We start from the raw sequence: 20,358 nt of genomic DNA on the forward strand, positions 1-20,358 counted from the left end.
CCGCCACCGAAGTCAGGATGCAAGCGCTTTACCACGGTGACTCGGTGACTAATTTACACCCCTGCTTTGGGGAGCGTGCAGCAGACCGCCTTCGCCGGACGTTCTCACCAAAAAAACGCGCTCGCACACCCTCAGCCCGGGAACCAACCCGGGATTCCCTCCCTGCCTGTGGACGCTCCCATTGCAGCCAGCGGGAGGGGCGCGCCGGCTCCGCCTCTCGAACGAATTCCCGTGACCTCAGCCGTCCCGCCGGCCGTCTCCACCTTGGGACCGATCCGCTGTCTGTTTTTCTCTCTCTCTCTCCCTCGGTCCCGCGGCTCCATCCCCGGCACGAGCCGTCCCCACCCGGCTGCGCCCGGCTCGTGCGCCACGATCCCCCGCAGCCCGCCGCGTGGTAGCGCCCGCCCCGCCGCCGCTCGCCGGTTTGCCCGGCGGCTCTCGGCCCGCGCGCCCCAGTGAAGCCGCCGCCGCCGCTGCGTCCGCCGCGTCCGCCTCCCGGCTCCGCTCGCCGGCTCCGCGCACCGAGGGACGTGGAGGCAGGAGCGCCGCAGCGACCCCCGGCTCCCGCGCGCCCTCCGCACCCCACCCACCGCTCGTTCCCGCTCCGCTCGGCCCGGCTCGTCAGCAGCAGCAGCGGCGGCGGAGGCGGCGGCGGCGGCGCCCGGCATGTATCAGAGCCCGCGGCGGCTCTGCTCGGCCCTGCTGCTCAGGGACGCCCCCGGCCTGCGCCGCACGCTCGCGCCCGGCCCGCGCCGCACGCTCGCCCCGCCGCCGGCGCTCCGGCCCCGGCCCGCGTCCCCGCGACTGCAGGCGGCGGCGGCCTCGGGCGCCGCGAGGTCGCGTCCCCGAACAGGTGAGTGCGAGCGCGGAATGAATGGGCGGCCCGCGGCGGCGGGGGGAGGAAGCGGATCGCCGCTCGGGGTGCCGGCTTCGGTTTTCGCATCTGATCATCCTGAAGCCCCGGAGGCCACAGTGACCACCCCCCAGTGGTCACACGTTTTGCTTCGTGGTACCCACCCCGGATGCTGGGCGCTTACGCTTAGGTTGCCCGGACTGCTTTGTGGGTATCTTTATGAAAGGGGAAGGAAAAAAAATCTAAAAATGACGCTTGATCGTGGGTTTGCAGGTCCTAGGGGCTCTGAATCTTCCTCAAGCCGCGTTAGTACATGTTGACTCTCTTTACGTTTGGGTTTTTTTTTTTTTTTTTTTTTGGCAGGGGGTTGGGGGTGCTTCCACTTCGACTCTTAAATTCCTGGGTGAAGACATTGTAAATCAGCCTTTCACCAAGAGTCACCCCTCTACATCAGCCTTGTATTTTGAGTGTCCTCTTTCTGCCTAAGGACAGATTGCGACGGCCACAAACTACATACAAATTAAGTATGGTTTTGAAATTAATAGTTTCTCCGTCATATCAAAGCAGTTATTTCATGTAGTCCGTCCTTCAAAACTAGCAATTATTTTGTAATACTTTTCTAGAAAGTGTCATTTGGTTGTTACCTCAAACTAGGTTATTGCTGTCCAACACATTTGTATAACCATCCTTATTTTACTAGGGTACATTTTGGTAGAGTTTTGGATTAAAGGACAGATTGCACACTAGAAAATACAGGTTCATTGAGGCTTTCTTGTTTTTTCAAGACAGGTTCTCGACATGTGGCTCTGGCTGTCCTTGAACTGAATTATTGTAGACCAGGCTGGGCTCCAACTTGCAGCGATGTGCCTGCCTCTGCCTCCCTCGCAGTGGGATCAAAGGAGGGTGCCACCACCGCCCTGTTGATTGAAGTCAAAACTTTAAACCATAATCACATTATTGGCAGACATTTAGACTGCGCTGCTTTTTTAAATTGAGGTGTTAAAATGGGTGTGGTGGCATACACTTGTAATCCCAGCACTCAGCAGGAGGATCAGGATTTGGAGTGCCCTCCCACTCCAGTACAAAAGTAAAAATTAGAGTGTGAAACTGGTCACTAGAGAGTCTGTGTTGCTTTAGAAATGGTGAACTTTTGAAAATCCAGAGCCATGCTCCCACTTCTGGGTCTTTAGAGATTTGGCACGTCATGAACTAACTGTTGGGATGGATAGCACCTATAACTAACTGGTTTTCGTTGTTTTCCTGAGGATCATCGCTGAGTTTGAGGGTAGGAAGGTCTGGTACCAGCTCAAATTTTAAATACCCTCCAGCTCCTTCAGAAACCATTATTTGCCCTTCAGCACATCTTGTGAATACAGGTAGCTTGTGTACAGATCAAGTACAGCTGGGATAATGGAGGCAGTAGTTAAAGAGCATTTGCAGTGTGCGGCTTCTGACAGATGTCTAATGCACACTTTTAATCAGGAGGTAAAGGCAGGGGAGGCCAGCCTGGTCTACAGAGTGAGTTTTAGGACAGCCAGGGATACACAGAGAAACCGTGTGTGTCTGTGTCTGTGTGTTGGGGGGGGTGGGGGGGGGGTGGAAATCCCTCGGTTTTACGTGTCTTTACCCTTAGGTAAAAGGGGACATGGGTTAGGGGTAGGGCAGTGGTGGAGTGTGGGCTTTAACATGCACCAGGCCCTAAGTTCAATCTCTGGCAACAGAGAACGAACTTGTAGGGTTTTGTGGTACTTAACCTATTTTAGACAGTGCAGGGTGTAGGCAGCTTTCCTGTGTCTTACAGCTCTCCTCTCTAGGGGAGGATACAGTGGCTGATTCACTGCTCATTCAAGATCTTACACAATGTCACTCACCACAGGTGACATCACCACAGGTGACATTCTGTAATATGTAATACTGAAGAGTCTAAGCTTTAGGCTATTCAGAAGAGCTCTCTTTCCATGATGAGGTGAGAGTTGGGGCCAAGGAGATGGCCCAGATGGTAAAGGTGCTTGCCACCCACCAAGTCCAAAGACCCAAGTTCAATTCCAGGGATCCACATGATGGAAGAAGAGGGCTAACTCCTTCAAGGTGTCCTCTGACACCCACACATGCCTACACACATACCCACAGAGTCATTTTCAAACAGGTGAGATTGAAGTAGACGTGGGACTCAGGCAGGAGCATTTTTTTTGTTTTGTTTTTGTTTTTGAGACAGGGTCTCAATGTAGCCTTTACTGTCCTGGAACTCTGCATCCATGTGTTGGGACTAAAGGTGCTGCTTGGCCTGGAGCAGTTCTTGAATTCAAGGCCAGCCTGGGCTGCCAGTAATAAGCTCCAGTACTGTGTGTACTGTAAGTGATAACCCTTAAGGGAGCCGGTTTTCCGCAAAGGTTTGTTTAATTAAGTGAAACACCTTTTATTCTCACGGTTAAATTTGTAGTCAGAAGAGTAGGGACAAGTTCCTGGCACAGTAATGACAAGTCCTTGGTACTGTGAGGACTCAGAAGGTGGCAGGCGCTTGAGCAGGACTTTGAAAATGTGGCTAGGATTGAAAGGGTTGGATATGAAACATTTTGTGAGGAAAAGCAGAAAAAAAGAAAGGAAATTAAAGAAGGGTGAGAGGAGAAACACTTTGCAGAGTGTTTTCCAGTGTCTTAGAAACAACATTTGATTTTTAAGAACTCAGATTATTGAATTAGTCAACTGAATGGTGGTAACCAGGGTCCATGGTATTGAAGAGAAATAACAAGACCCAAAGTTCCTTTATTCCTTCCTCCTCACTTTTTAAATATTCTTTTTTAAATCTTTGTGTGGGTTTTTTTTTAATGCCACGTGTGTGGGAGTACCTGAGGAGACCAGAAGAGGGCATCAGATCCTGGGGCTGAGCTAGGGATGGTTGTGGTGTTCACCCGCCTGGCCCTGGTGGAAGATCCTGGAATAGCGTCTGTACTCGGGACTACTGAGCCGTCTCTAGCCCCTCCCTCAACCTCCCTTTTCTCTTAGGATTAAACCTAGACCCTTGCTTGTATTAAGCAGATTTTGTTTTTCTTTTTGAGAAGGGGTCTCATGTCTGGCTGATCTTAAACTTTCTTAATGTGGGTACAGATAACCTCAGATTCCTGATTATTCTTACTTTACCTACAAAATGCAAGGCATGGGCCGAGCAAGCAGATTGTCCCTAAACGCCCCAGGCTTGTTCCAAAGGCCTTGAAGGAGCTGAAAGCTACTCCCCCTCTTGTGAGGAGCCGTAGTTAAGGCCCCCAACACATTGAGAATCTAACTTGCATCCCGCAATTGGATGTACTCAGGGGCTGGGCACAGACCCTCCCAGTTATCACATACTGTATCGGGTGGGCTTAAAGGGGAGCCTTGGGGGTGATCTTAGCAGCTGTTCGGCTTTCCTCTCTAAAGCCAAGACAGCATCCCGCAATGAGGCAGCGGTTGCCACAGTTACTGTGCCGCAGACTCGTCTGTGGGCTTGGAAATGCTGTTCTCCAGATCCTTCCTCCCCAGTTCGCGAAGAGTTGGCTGTACCAGTGTTCCACCACTGGAACACGGTGCTTTTTTTCTTGGTTCATTTTAAAGGCAAATAGCAGCTCAGTTGAGAAGGCATCTTTATTTAGTAGGCCCCTTAGCTATGTGAGTAAGCTGTTTATGAGAAAGAAGAAATGGGAGAGCTTGTAATTATCAAGCTTCTACAGACAGAGTAAATGCTTTTCCTTATGGAGAACTGAGGTATCATTTTCCTGTAGTATTCAATGGTAAGTTTAAATACAGGCTGGGACTCTTAATAACCACGGCTCCAGAATCAAAAATCAAAATCAGTGCATGGACATTTGCAAATCCTTTTTGGTTTTTCGAGACAGGGTTTCTCTGTGTAGCTTTGGAGCCTGTCCTGGAACTCACTCTGTAGCCTAGGCTGGCCTCAAACTCACAGAGATCCGCCTGGCTCTGCCTCCTGAGTGCTGGGATTAAAGGAGTACACCACCACCGCCTGGCAGCTTGCTGTGTCTTAATGCCAGGTGCCATCTAGAAGAGATGAACACATCAGCTTATAGCACTATGTCCACAGTATACCTTCTGTTGCACATGCTAATCACAGCAGGAATCGAGAACAGTCGATGTGGCCGGATTTGTTAGGGAGAACTTGGAAGAGGAAGAAAAGCGTGTACACGGGGTAGTGGTGGTCCAGAGAGACCAGCTTCATGGAAATGCACAGTTACAGATTGATTTCTCAAAAGAGAAACCAACAGTTCTGTTCAGCGAGTGCCTCGGCCGCTTCTGCGGGGTTGGAAATAGTTTCTAAGCTTGACCCTGCCTTTCCAAAGGGGCTCCTTTTTTCCTCCCTAATTTCGTTTTATGTTTGTGGGTATCTTGCTCGAATATGTCTGTGCACCATATATGTGCCTGGGGCCTGAGGAGGTCAGAAGAAGATACTGGACTCTCTGGAATTGGAGTTACTGGGTGGCTTTAAGCCACTCTAGGCCCTGGGAGAGCAGCAAGTCCTCTTAACTGCTCGGCTTTATCTTCAGTCCCAGCTGCTCCTTAGAAGTTTGAGGTGTCATGGAGAAGGAAGGGTGCAGGAGAAGGCAGGCCGTTGTCCTGGTGCCTTGGAAAGAGGAGGAAGAAGGGGGACGGACAGCCACCTGTTGGGGTTACCTCTGCCTCAGAACTTCAGGGCTTCCGTAGCCTCTTAAATAGTGGTTATCATACTTCAGGAAACACTTAGAACTTGAGGCCGGCCTGGGAGGCGTAAGATCCTGTCTCCCAAAGTGTATAACACATTAAAGTCAGAGAATGGAGCCCGTTGGTACAGCTCTTCGTTCAGTCTTCAGAACCAGCCAGAAGTGCTGCAGTGACGTGTCTGGGAGCAGTGTTTCTCAGTCTCCCTGGGTCTCCCTTCTTACCTGCCCTTCCTACAACTCTGTTTAAACCCAGTGCTGGGCATTGAATGCTGTGCCCCTTGCATGTTAGGTGGGCCCTGCCACTCAGCGACATTCCCATTTTGCTTGGCTCTAAGTGGGAAGTGGCAGTTAGGCCTCCGTGTATAGAACGAGGGAGCTAGTAGAGCACTCCCTACACCAAAGGCAGGGAGGCTGTCTTCTGTGTCTTCTCCATCATAAGCCTTCATTTCCCTGCTCAGAAATACCCTTGAAAAGTGAGCTGGATGGTACAGTCTTGTGGTGCCAGCCCTCAAGAGGCTGAGGCCAGAGGATGTCAAGTTTGAAGCCTGTCTGGTCTGCATAATGAGGTCCTGTCTCCAAAACAACAGCAGCAACAAAAACGGGGTGGGGGGCGGATCTAAATAAACATGCCGGGGATGTTTGTTCATAGGCTGCTCCTGATGTGGTCTGCTTCACTTTGAGGACAGGCATGCTTGCAAGACCTAAGATGTGTCAGCCGCTTTTCTTTAGAGCTTTATCTGGTTCTGTCCTGCAAGCAAAGAGCTCACATCTGTGAGGAGGGCAGGTTGAACCTAGTGCAGCTGGTTACAATTTCTTTTTAAATGTATTGTTTTTTTCCTTATGTGTATGCGTCTGTAGACGTGTGTGCGTTCCTGAGGAGGTCATAAGAGGGTGTTGGGTCGCATGGAGCTGGAGTCACAGGAGGTTTGAGCAGCCCAATGTGGTGCCAAGAATGTGGCTTATTGATGGCATAACTTCTGGCTTTCTGATACTGATCCGTTCTTTTAATTTTGTAGATTTACTTATATGTGAATGGTTTGCCTGAATATATGTATGTGTAACACGTGTGCCTGCTACCCTGGGAAGTCAAAAGAGGGTGTCATCTGCTGGAGCTAGAGTTACAGATGCTTGTGAGTCATAATTGCTGTGAGCCAGGAGCCAAACCCAGGGCCTCTGCAAGAGCAGGAAGCACTCTTCACACAGAGACAGCTCTGCAGCCCTGAGTTGTTTGGAATGGAGGTGCTTCCTTTATTCTTGGAAGATCTTAGGAAGGAAAGAAAGTAATTATAAATAATATGTGTGTTTATAGGCCCAGTGACTTATCTGTGGTGTACCAGATAATGAGTTTCCATTAAAAAAAAAAAACAACAACTTACAATTTTACTTTAGCTGTGCTTTATTGTTTGTGACAGGTCTCATTGAATAGCCCAGTGGAACTCACTTGTGTGCCTAGGCTGGCTTCCCACTCACTATGTACTAAAGATTGGGTGTGAACCTCTTGTCATCGAGTTTAACCTCCCAAGTGATTACAGCCATCTGCTGCCACTCCCAGAAGGCTCTGGAAATTCTTGTATGAAAATGGTTTTTCCTTTTTCTTTAAGGGACAGAAAACTTAGCTGGTTTTATCCTATGTCTATAAACTCTGGGAATGGGGGAGTGAAGCAGGGGAAGAGACAGACAGACAGACAAGAGCTTGCTATGTATAATTCTGTCTGGCCTGTAACTTAGTAGCTAGAGCAGCCCAGCCTTGAACTCACAGAGCTCTATCTGCTCCACCAGGTTAAAGGTATGAGCATCCATTCCCAGCGACAGTTTCATTTTAATAAGAGTTCAAACATGAGCTGGCAAACTTTGTGTGAAGAGCCACCTGGTAAATGTGTCAGGCTTCTCTAAACCTTGCAGCTGCAATAGGTGAGAGTCCACAGATGGTCTGTAATATATACACCTAACCTGTGGACAGTGAAAGTTGAATTCCATGCCCTTTTCACATGTCCTGGTATATTACTGTTAGTTCTTTCTCAACTACTTACCACTATAGAAGAACGTAAAGGTGGTTCATAGATTATTAGCAGCCGCACGATGCCAGGGGAGCAGCAGATTCGGAGCAGAGTTTGTGGACCCCGCTGTAGAGAGCTCTGCTCTCAGCAGAACGTCCCTTCGAGTCATTCTTCAAAGCATCTCGGGTATTAATGTTAGGGGTGGGATGCTACCAGAGAATGTGTGCAACTGTATTTAAAAGGATTTCTTTAGAGATCTTTTCTAATAAGTCTGTCACGACTGAAAATATGGCTCAACCTTTTCTGGAACATGCTTTGGCTTTCTCATCTCCTCTCTGACTTGCTGCCTGCTGTTCTTGGATTGTGACACCATGTCTAGGTCGGGTATTTTTAGACACGTTGGATTGAGAGTTATGACCTTCACTGGATGTCTCTGGAAATGGCACTCAGGTCATGACACTGCTTTGTACACTTTGTGCTGTACCAGCGTGTGTGCCTTAATGGCAGTGACGTCTGCAGGTGGAGGGGGTGAAACCTGACCTCTGCTGACTCCTGGCACAGAACCTGGGCTCTGCGTGTGCCCGGCCCTCCCCGAAGGAGCCAGCACTGTTGGAAATGCTGAGGTTCACAGTCCAAGGTGCAGGTAACTTGCTCAAGGGCCCAGACTACAACCTGACGTGTCTCCACGTCTGGGGCGGTGGTTTCCAGGAGTGCCAGGAAGAGTCGTGGGGACACAGAAGGAAGCTGCACTTCTGACAGCCTGCTCTTTAAGTCCCAAAGTGTGTTTGCTTCCTTAAACATTAGAGAGTTGCTAACGGTAAGCCAGCCATTCAGATGAGCTGCACACCTCTGTTCACAGTCTTACAGAGCTGTAGTTGACCTATGGAAGCACACACAGTGCTAGAGATCGAACTCTGGGTCTTGCTCATCCTATACCCGACTTCGCCACTTTCCCCCCACACCACTCTTTTTATAATTAAAACTTAATTTTTTATTTTGCCATGCTGGGTAAATGCTCTGCCGCCCTATTAACATTTCCTAAAGCACCGTACTGTGTACTGCCCCTGCCTCATGATAGCTGTTCCCTGATGGTGTATACACTGCCTGCCTTAGCCCTTGGATTGTGAGAGGAAGAATGGTTCAGATATCCAAGGACAACTAAAGTTTAAAAAATCTGGTAGGAGCCGGTCAGTGGTGGCACACACCTTTAATCCCAGCATTCGGGAGGCAGAGGCAGGTGATCTCTGTGAGTTCAAGGCCAGCCTAGCCTATAGAGCAAGTTCCAGGGCAGCCAGGCTGTTATATAGAGAAACCTTGTCTCAGAAAATCAAAACCAAACAGAAAAGCCAATAATGTGTGGGCATAGACCTAGACATGGGTGCTTGAATATTGGAGTCCTTAAAAATACATTAAATATGCAGTATAGTCAACACCCCTGGAGGATAGTTTGTGTGAACTTTCACCTACTTGTCCTGAATGGTGGCCACATTTATTCTGGAACCTACTCTAATAAGCCTAATGAGAAAATTCCCTACCGAATTAGCTGTCTTAGCTTTTTGAGGTAGTTCGGCGCATGGCCAGCAGATGGCAGCATTGGGCTACTGGTATTTGTCGTTTATAATTACAGTGTTGTATTGTGTACTTCGCTGTTCCAGGTTTCCTTGGGCCCAATCTTGATCAGCTCCCAAATCCCCCTAGGTGTGTGCCTAAGACAATCCTGGATTTTGCTCATTCTTTACCTTTTTTAGTCTTTTTTTTTTTAGTTGGGTCACCCTGGAGATACTAAGCTCAAACTGAGAAACATTATCCACTGACTGGTCAGTTGGGCATGAAGAGTAGTTTCTGGATAACTAGAGTCTGGTGAGGAGGTATCTTCTGTTGATTTGCTCTTAGGACTGCTTGGGAACTAGGTAGGACCAGTCAGTTTGGGTCTCAACTATTGAGATGGCCTCCAAAGAGCTAGTTAGAAATGAAAAGCTTCTTATTTAAGTCACCATCATTTTAAACACAGCAGTGGCTGTTACAGCTTCGTCAGATACTTGCCTAGCAGATACAAAGTCCTGGAACAATCTATCTCTGAAGAGAAAGGACTAGATAAAGCTCGATACAGTCTTCTCTTGTAGCCAGGGCGGGTAACCCTGGCTGACCTGGGACAGTATGGCCAGGTTGACCTTAGACTTGAAGCGATCTTCTTACCCCTGGCTCAGGTGCTTAGGACCAAAGTCTGTACTAACATGCCCAGTGACGCAAACTTTATTAAATTCCCTTAGCAGGACAGAGTGGTGCATGCCTTTAATCCCAGAACTTGGAGGAGGTGGAGGCAGGAGTATTAGGAATTTGAGGCCAGACTCTGTTCAAAAACAAGCTTGAAACCAGTGTGGGCTACTAGAGACCCCAGGACTCCGTTTCAAACAACAAAGTTCACCTTTTATTCTCTGAGTATCTTTGAGACAGCCCAAGTTGTCTTTGAACTCATATCCAGGAATACAAAATGGGGTTGAACTTAAATGTCCACTGCTGGGAGTGCCACATCTTCTGAGGACTAATTAGATGGAGCACCAAGGCAACCTTGAATTCCATCCACCCTGCGCCCCCCACCCCAATAAAATATAAAGAAAATTTTAGGCAATGTTTTTGCAAAAATGGTTTCGATCTGTATCATTTTTTTTATCTTCCTAATCATCCTGAACTTATAAAGATGTCACGTGGAAAATGCAGTTAGATGGTAGTGTAAACTAAATTATCTGTTGACAGACAGCCGTTAGAAAAAGTCTATAAAATTGGTTGCCCTTGCCAGGTGGTAGCCCCACACCTTTAATCCCAGCACTCGAGAGGCAGAGGCAGGAGGATCTCTGTGAGTTCGAGGCCAGCCTGGTCTACAGAGCGAGTTCTAGAACAGGCTCCAAAGCTACACAGAGAAACCCTGACTCAAAAACAAAACAAAACAAAAATTGGTTGCCCTTAGCGAGTTGAGAAATCTCATCTTCAGTAGGAGAAAGGGCAGGATTTCTTCAGGTTCTTATGCATCGGTAGTTCTCAGCCTTTCCTGTACAGTGAAGAGTTCTAGATGCTCCCTGAGCGAGTCCACACTCGGGGTTGTAGCAGAAGTACAAGGACTAACAGCAGGGGATACTTTTGAAGCTCCCAGTGCTAGTGAGCCAGGCCGGGGAGTCATTCATTACCTCTGATCCTGGGTGCTTTGCTCGGGTGTGTTAGTGTGGGGTCTGGGGTGTGCTGCTTTAAGGTGTAAGGTGCTTAGATGCTTATTCATTGCAAGGAATGGTGCTGTTGGGTCGGTCACTCGTGTGCCGTTGGGCTCCTTCAAGTTAGGCTGGTTCTCCATTGTGCGAGTTCATGACTAAAAACCTAGCATTTTCCTTTCATGGTAAGCCAACCTTAGAGCTGAGCTGAAACTGTAAGATTTCCCTGTTGTTCACTTTTGACTGTCATAATTCCTGCAGTAGATGGCACATGGCTGCTAAAAGTGTTTATTTTTAATCCAAAGGAGAAATTGGCAGAGTGTGCTTCTCAGTTAAAATAAAAGCAATACCATCTACCTGCAGGCGGCCCTTCGCGTTCCTTGGGGTGGAGCTCAGTGGTAGAGCAGTGGTCTAGGGGTTCCACCCCGACCTATAAACAGAACAGTCTGCATTACATAACCCCGTGACATACTTACCCTGTATTCAGATGCTGAATCTGAGATACTGCTTTAATCCTGGAGTGTAGGTGAGTTTTCATTTCCCCTGAATACATGCTTGAAAGTAAAATTATCGTGCTAACCTAACTTTTTAAAATAACAACAGACTATTTTCAAAATAGCATTTTACATTTGCATCAAACAATATAAACATACTGTCCATAGGTATTGGCCCCAACTAGTCTCTCTTATGGCTCATGCTTCTGAGTGCTGTGCGTAAGAACTCGGTCTAACTTACAAGGTTTTCTCTGCACTCTTAGAAGTACGGTTTTTAGCTGAGCAGATGGCTCACACCTCTAACAGCGGCGGCGTTGGGAGACTACTTCTAGGCCGTGTGGGCTACAGTGGATACAGTGTACGCCTCTCCGTTGAGATGTTTGTGTTGTTGTACTGGGGGATTGAACCCGGGGCGTTGGACATGCATGCTAGATAAGTAGTCTACCACTGAGCTATGTTCCCAGCTTTGATTGAGTGATTGGTTTTATTGAGATAGATCTCACTAGATTGCCTAGGCTGGCCTTGAACTTACTTTATAGGCTACGCAAATATAGAACTCACTCTCCTCCTGCCTCAGCTTCTAGAGCGACTGGGATCATAGCGCCGGCAGGCCTGACTCCGGCCTTTGTTTTACTTGTTTATTTTTAATTTTTCATTAATGTGTGTGTGTGTATGAGTGTATACCACTTGTGTGCGGTGCCCAAGGAGGCCAGAAGATGGTGTCAGATCACTTGGACTGAGTTAGAGGCAGTAGTGAGCTGCCTGGTGTGGGCACTAGTACTGAACCTCTCTTCCAGCCCCAGTTACTTACTGTATTTTTTTTTAAGATGATTTATTTTATTCTGTGTGTATGGGTGCTTTGCCTGTATGTTGTATGTGCACCACATGCGTGCCTGGTGCCCATGGAGGTCAGAAGGGTGTCCGATCCCCTAGAACTGGAATCACCATATGGATGCTTGGGAACTGAACCCAGGTCCTTTCCAAGGGCAACAGCCAATCTTAACTGAAGAGCCATCTCTCCAACACTGCATACTCCACACCCCAGGTTGGTTGGATTTGGGGACTAACATTAGACACCAAGATATGGGTGCCAGAGTGCTATATGCCGATGCGTCTTAGCACTCAGGAGTGCATGTTTGCGTGTGTGTGTGTGCGCGCACACACACACACACACACACACACACACACACAGAGTTACATCCATGTCTGGACACGTACATCATAGGAAGGTAAGCATGAATTCCCACCCCCTCCTCCCTCCTCTCTCTCTCTCTCTCTCTCTCTCTCTCTCTCTCTCTCTCTCTCTCTTTCACACACACACACACACACACACACACACACACACACACACACTCACAGCATCCCTTTCCCTCTCTTCCTTTACCTAGAGTGCCCTCTAACCAGGGACACCTGCTTTCACCCACCTACCCATTTCTGGATTAGTAGGTTCTGCCCCAGGAGAAAGGACTTCACCAAGTGTAGCAGGTAACTAGTTCTTCTTAATTAATCCCTGTACTTTGCAGTTGAAACACATTGTTTTCCAAAGATACGAAGATCACAGCTTCTTTTTTTCTGGACTGCTTGTAGTCAGGTTCCTCTACTGAGGTGCTTTTGAAGTCTCCAACCTCCAGTTAATACTTAAATTTGCATGTATCAAATTCATTCTTTATGGCTATTCCTGTGGACTTTGACATGCATAACTCTTCCCTCCCTCCCTCCCAGTGATTCTTCGTGCAGTCCTTCCTGGGTCCTCTTCTGTTGCTGTGATACAACATCAGGACCAAAGCATCTTATAAAGGAGTGTTCATCTGGGTTTACAGTCTCAAAGGACTGGAATTCGTGGTCGAGGAGCAGAGGCATGGAGGCAGAACAGCTGAGAATTCAAAACCTCAAGCAAGAGACAGACACGGCACACTGGGATTTATTTTTTATTTTTTCCCAAGACAGGGTTTCTCTGTGTAGCTTTGTGCCTTTCCTGGATCTCGCTCTGTAGACCGGGCTGGCCTCAAACTCACAGAGATCCGCCTGCCTCTGCCTCCTGAGTGCTGGATTAAAGGCGTGCTCCACCTCTTCAGATTGTATAAATCTCTCGCCTTTTTTTTTTAACTTCAACCCCCCCCCCCCATGACACACCTCTTCCAGCAAGGCCATACTTCCCAATTCCACCCACTGGGAACCTAGTGTTCAAACATGGGAGGCTTTGCATGCCACTCTCCTTCAAAGCACAGCCATGTGCCCACCGCACGGAACTGTTCTAGGAGTTCCCTGTCCTGCCCCAGCAGCCACCACTCCTGCAAACTCTCGTCTCCTCTCCTCTCCTTTCCGGTGGTCCCTGAGGGGAATCCACAGTCTAACTTGTGGGAGCTGGCTTCTTTCACTTAGAGAGCGCATGAACGAGTCATTCCTCTCAGGAGTCAGCTCATGATCCTTTCCACCTAATGTTTTACTTTATTCAACGTGTTTAACTGTTCACATACTGTATTTTGTATGAAAGCAGTATTTTCAAATGAATTTAGTTTTAATTAAGTAAATACCTAGAGGTGTCGACTCCTGGCTCTATAGTGAGCCTGTATTTTATATATATGTATTTTTTTTTTTTTTATATATTATTATATATATACCCCACCAAGCTGCTTTGCAGAATAGCCAGCTCCACATAGAAATCATACAGTTCCCAGTGAAGCCTTCAGGACTGTTACGTGTGGGGACTTTATTAATTAGCTTTGCTGCCCTGTGAAGAATGCCCACCACTTTCCTCACCTGAACTTGAGTACCTCTCACGAATAAAAGCTCAGTTTATGATATGCTCTTCGTTGAGCATCACAATAACTGTTTCTCATGTTTGTTGAAGTTTTGGGGGTCTTGGAGAGAGAAGAGTGGAGCTCTGTAAGCTTCCTCGGCTGTCCTACCGGAAGCCAGAAAGAATACATTTCTTCGGTATATACTCTGGCTTCCCACCCTCAAACAGTCTACCTCAAAAACAAAATGCTCATACTACTTGTACATTTCTCTCCTTTTTAGGGAAAATTTTCTCAAAATAACTTCTCCGGTCTTATTCTCTCCCGCCTCCCGTCACACTGCCACCAGAAATAAGACCTGTCTGTTGTCCCCAGAGTTTCCTGTGTTGCTGAGTCCAGCTCTGCCCTCTTCGTTTTGTCTCAGCTGTCAGCGCACCGCCGAGTGCCATCCTGACCATCACAGACAAACAAGCCGTTCCCCTGCCACCCACAATCCCCAGCTCACCTTTCCCCCGCTTTGCTCCATAACACTTCTCGCCAAATACAAACCATGTGGTCTTCCCACTGCAGAATCCGCTGCTGCCTGAGAAAGGGTTTGGTCTGTTTGATCACTGGTGTCTGCGGGCAGCTAGAGTTGGTCTGGTCCACAGTGGGCATTGAGACGCTGGGTGAGAGGTGTTCGCGTGCAGACGTGGGTGTGCTCGAACGAGTCAGGCAGAGGTTGATGGTGGTTACTGTGGTGGGCTCACGGGGGGTGTATATATATTCACAAGGGAGTTTGTATCCGAGTCCTTCCTTGAAGTTGTTTTTGTTGTTGCGGTTTTGGGGGGAGGGTGGGTTTTGTTTTTTCAAGACAAGGTTTCTCTGTGTAACTGTCCTGGAACTCACTCTGTAGACCAGGCTGGCCTCAAACTCACAGAAGTCTGCCTGCCTCTGTCTCCTGAGTGCTGGCATTAAAGGCACGCGCCACCATCTTCCAGCTGTTTATTTTTGAGGTAGGGTCTCACTGTGTAGCTCTGGCTGGTCTGGAACTCACTGTGTAAATCAGGCTAGCCTGGAACTCACAGAACTCTGCCTCTGCCCTCTAACCCCGAGATTAAAGGCATGCTCAACCATGCTAGTCTCTTAAAGACCTTTTCTGGTTATTCTTGGCTTTCTGAGGTAGGGTCTCAGGTAACGCAGGCTGGCCTCAAACTCATCCTGTAACTAAGACTGCCCTTGACCTCCTGAGTTTCCTGCCTCCACCTCTTACTTGCTCTCATTCCGGGAGCTGCCATCATGCCTGGCTTTTTTCTGGCTCTTATCAACCCTCCCAGTGGTTTTAGTCTGTGCTGTACCTGGCTCCTCCTCAGTAGTTAGCATTTACCTTGTCTCTTTCAGGAAAGACTTGCTAACTTTTTGAAGGAAGAGATCATTACCTACTTTGTAATGTGCCTATCCCAAACCTCAAGGGAGAGGGGAATGGGATGTAAAAAAGTTAACCTACTACAAAAGACTGTCCTCCAGGACTTGGGGTCAGGTTAGAGGTACTTGACCTGTCCCGACAGGAAGCCGAGGCTAGACTCCGTCCTTCACGGTGGGTGCTCACAGCTGCCCGGTCTGCTCCTTCCCCGCAGGGAGTTCCATGGGCAACGGCACGGGTAGACTCTACAGTGCTCTCACCAAGACCCTCAACAGCAGCGCAGCCGCCCAGCACCCCGAGTATCTGGTGTCCGCTGACCCCGATCATCTGGAGCCCATCGATCCTAAGGAACTTCTGGAGGAGTGCAGGGCTGTTCTGCACACTCGGCCACCCCGCCACCAGAGGGACTTCGTGGACCTGAGGACAGACTGTCCTAGTAGCCACCCTCCCATCAGAGTTATGCAGTGGAACATCCTTGCCCAAGGTATGCCTGGGGAGGCCTGCTGTGTGGAGGAGGGGCAGAACTGGGGAGGGTGGGATAGCCTTAGACCTCCTGTGGCCAACAACTGCAGTCCTGAGCACTGTGACCACATTTACAGGGAACAAACTGAATGGGTAGTGTGGACGTGTGGAGCAGGAGTTGAGACTGGTCTCGGCTGGTCTTGGTGGCCCACAAGGACTTGCGGTCTCAGCACTCAAAAGGCTGAGGCCTGGGACTGCCCGAGTTGGTGCCAGCTTGAGCTGTGGAGTGAGGCCTTGTCTCAAAACAGTAAAACCAAACCCAGAGGTGCTGCTTGGCCAACTCGTAGCGTTTAAATAAAGTTACTTAAAGACAGTTGTGGCAGAAGAGGACCCCTTTACTATACTTGCTGGATTAAAAACTAGAGTTATCCATCATTCTTACGTGGTAATACCTTTTATGTGGTAGTTAAAGTTGTAAGGAAAGGCATCTTTGGGGAAGAAGAGATAGCTCAGTGGTTAAGAGCAGGTACTGCTCTTCCAGAGGACCCGAGTTTGATTCCCAGCACCCACACCACGTGGTTCCAGGGGACCCAGCACCTCCAGCCTCTGCAGGCACTGGCACTTACGTGCACACTCCCCTTACCCTGTAAACATAATTAAATATGGTAAAAATGTTAGGGCCGGGCAGTGGTGGTGCCACGCGGGAGGCAGAGGCAGGCGGATCTCTATAAGTTCGAGGCCAGCCTGGGCTACAGAGTGAGTTCCAGGAAAGGGGCAAAGCTACACAGAGAAACCCTGTCTCAAAAAAAAAAACAAAAACTATTTTTAACAAGAAAGGGCATTTTCATGTGTTTATTTTCATGTGTTTATGTATCTCTGACTTACCAATCTTAAAGGTATTTTTATTCGTTCTCGAACAGTTGCCTACATAGTTACCATGTATGTTGTTTATTTCCACCCACTTCCACCCTACCAACCCCGGCGCCTGTACAAACATATGGCCATCTTTGAGTCTGTTTCCAGTGTTCATTCATAAGGAGAAAAAGCTATTCATTTGTCCCATTCATTCTGAATAGTATCTATTTATCAGTTTACATGGCTATCTTATAGTGAGTGTTATAACTATTGTTTATTTAAATTGACACACTTTTATATCCCCAGGCCTACAACGTTTCTCTAAGCCTAAAGGCAAACATCTTAATTCTGGAATGCAGTTCGATGAAATAGCTTTAGTATGTATCTTGCTTTAGCAGATAGTATGAGGTTATTTTGTCTGGGTGGGTTAACACAGCTGAGAACCGCCCCAGCATGTGAGGCAGACGTGGACCTCCAGGCCCGCAGCCCTGAGCTTTGTGTATTCACGTATGAGACAGGGCTCACTGTGCAGCGTTAGCTGGGCTGGTGCTCAGTTATGTAGCCCACGATGACTCGAACTCACGGAGGTCTGCCTTCCCAGTACCGCATCACCGCATCACCGCACCAGGCTTCCCATTTTCTTTGAGGTCGTGGTTCTGTGGTGGCTGACAGATGCTTTTCTTTTCTTTTCAGCTCTTGGAGAAGGCAAAGACAACTTTGTACAGTGCCCTGTCGAAGCACTCAAGTGGGAAGAAAGGAAATGCCTTATCCTGGAGGAAATCTTGGCTTACCAACCAGACATCTTGTGCCTCCAAGAAGTGGACCACTATTTTGACACCTTCCAACCACTCCTCAGCAGACTGGGCTACCAAGGCACATTTTTCCCCAAGCCCTGGTCACCATGTCTCGATGTGGAACACAACAATGGACCAGACGGCTGTGCTTTATTTTTCCTCCAAAACCGTTTCAAGCTCATCAACAGCACCAACATCAGGCTGACAGCCATGACCCTGAAGACCAACCAGGTGGCCATTGCGCAGACGCTGGAGTGTAAGGAGTCCGGCAGGCAGTTCTGCATTGCGGTCACCCACTTAAAAGCACGCACTGGCTGGGAGCGCTTCCGGTCAGCTCAGGGCTGCGACCTTCTCCAGAACCTGCAGAACATCACCCAGGGAGCCAAGATCCCCCTGATTGTCTGTGGGGACTTCAACGCAGAGCCCACGGAGGAGGTCTACAAACACTTCGCCTCCTCCAGCCTCAATCTGAACAGCGCCTACAAGCTGCTGAGTCCTGATGGACAGTCGGAGCCTCCGTACACGACCTGGAAGATCCGGACCTCGGGGGGAGTGTCGCCACACCCTGGACTACATCTGGTACTCCAGACATGCTCTGAATGTCACTTCTGCTCTGGATCTACTCACTGAAGAACAGATTGGACCCAACCGGCTCCCATCCTTTCATTATCCTTCAGACCACCTGTCACTAGTGTGTGACTTCAGCTTCAGTGAGGGGCCTGATGAGCTTTTGTGAGCACTGGATCATTTCAATCATAAGAGTCTAAACCAGGGATGTTTGGGAAACTGAAATAGGACAAGAAGTTGCCTGAAAAAGGACACTAGTTTCTGCCACTGGACTCTCCATGTTTCCAGCATGCCCTTGGAAAAGAATTTGTTCACAAACCTTTCCAATTCAGACCTGCAACAAAAAGGTGTTTGCACTCCAGTTTGGGCTTGTAATGTTAATTTTCCATATCGTTCTCCACCATTTAAGGGCATTAAATCAGACTGTTTGTGTAAGCTGAGGGTGTTACAAAACTCAGTTTCGAAGCACCTCAGAACTAAAGTAAGATGTAGGAAGTTTTCTAGACAGCATTTCAAGTTATTTATTTGTGGGATTTTTAAATGTCAGCAAGAAATGCATGGCAATATTTATTTTTTTATATCTTCATGTAAAACTAAGTAGATTATATAGCATTGTAGATATTTTAGAACCTTGCAGGAATAGACATAATTTCCTTAAAACTTCCAATTGTTTTTATTTGGTGATTTACAGACTGCACACTAAGGAACTGTATTTAGCCCCGAGGGAGCTGGGACTTTGTAAGTGCATTCTTCACAGATAATCCCTGGTTTGCTTTGCCTTCAGCTTATCATTGTGTTTCTTGAAGGAATTCCAGTCTGTTTTCAGTGATGAATGTTCACTATTTAGTCATTGTTAAGTATTTGTACTTTTTTGTTGTGATGACATTGGTATACATGTGATGATTACTTCATCACTTCTAGAATGTGCTTTTTACAAGTAGCTTTAGGAATAGTCCCGGGACAGTGGCTGAGAATAGTAAGAATTCCTTTTGAGATGAGGACTCCAGAAATCCTATTGAGTGGTCAGGTGTGATCAAAATCTGTGTATTGGAGGACAGCTTGGGCTATATATCAAGACCCTTTCTCAAAAAAAAAAATCCCAAAGACAGCCAGATGACTGGGTTCAAAATTTCTCAAAGAATGTAAGAGTAGAAACGATAACCTGGAGTTCTCTTCCAATTGTTGAAGCCTCTTCCAAACAAAATAACCTACTGGTGGTAAATGGTAAATGTTTTAATATATGAGTTCTAAATATTATTTAAGATTAATAAATGGACTTCTAAAAATCTTGGTTTGTTTGTTTTGTGTGTGTGGTTTTTGTTCTCGTTTTTTTTTTTAATCCAAAAGGTATCTGGGAGTCAGTTTGTATCTTTTAGTATTATGTGGCTAACTATTCATTTCCACACTGAATTTTCCTGTTGACACTTAACAGACGTAATTCAAGCCTCTGGGTATATTGGTGCAAAGAGGGAGTCCTCCAAAATGGCTTCCCCGGCATTCCACCTCCAGATCCACAGTAAGTGATAGAGTAGCCAGGTTAGTCTCTCCATCGTACTAGAATGCTTCAGATGTTGGGAGGCTTGATGGAGACGCCAAGGGCCCACAGTACTTCACTACAAGGCCTGACTTCACTGTCTCTGAAGTTCTTATAGAATAGGCATTGGTTATGGGGGACACAGCCAAGTCACAACCATAGGGGACCTGGAGTACCTGAATAGTTCAAGGCAGTTGAGCTGGGGGTACCTCAGTGGTGGAGCACTGGTCTAGCATACAGAAGGCTCCAGGTTTATCGCCCGCACCAGGACAGAAACAACCACCAGCAGGACATGGTAGTGCCCTGGGGAAGTAGAGGTAGGAGGATCAGGAGTTCATAGTCATTTTCAGCTACAAAGCAAGTTCAAGGCCAGCCTAGGAAACTTGAAACTGTTTTAAAAGCCAAGGTAAATAGTTGTTGAACAGAGGTTCGTCCACTGGTGTTGTCCTTGTCCTGTGTGCTTTGTTCTCCTTCCCTTACCTCCATCTTTTCCTGAGACACTTGCTCAAGGCAGCCTCGTTTACAGCAGTGTTCTGCCTCGCTGTCCAGTGGAGTTCTTTCATCTCTCCTGAGTCTCTAAGGACACTGGTTCTTTCTAGCTCCCCTTCGCAGCATGCCTCAGTACTGTCCAGGCCTCAGCCTGTCAGAGGAGACCTTTCACCACCTGAATAAGGCTTCCAAGAGCCCACTTCAGGAATTTCTGTTTTGGTGTTTCTTAATTCCAGCCCAATAAGTAAGGAAACTAAAAACTAGGTGGAGGAGGCGGTGATGCTATGG

General features: G+C 47.8%; 1 protein-coding gene across 1 annotated transcript; it reads left to right on the plus strand.

The window, feature by feature from the left end:
* The first annotated feature begins 478 nt into the window (after positions 1–478).
* Positions 479–19,337, plus strand: Noct (nocturnin). Its single transcript, XM_028873337.2, is given in 4 exon segments — positions 479–853; positions 15,584–15,853; positions 17,380–18,026; positions 18,028–19,337. Coding segments are annotated over 4 exon segments (1,293 nt in total). The 5' UTR covers positions 479–666; the 3' UTR covers positions 18,217–19,337.
* Positions 19,338–20,358: the final 1,021 nt, after the last annotated feature.

Source organism: Peromyscus leucopus, chromosome 6, assembly GCF_004664715.2.
Source record: "Peromyscus leucopus breed LL Stock chromosome 6, UCI_PerLeu_2.1, whole genome shotgun sequence".
Classification (NCBI taxonomy): domain Eukaryota; kingdom Metazoa; phylum Chordata; class Mammalia; order Rodentia; family Cricetidae; genus Peromyscus; species Peromyscus leucopus.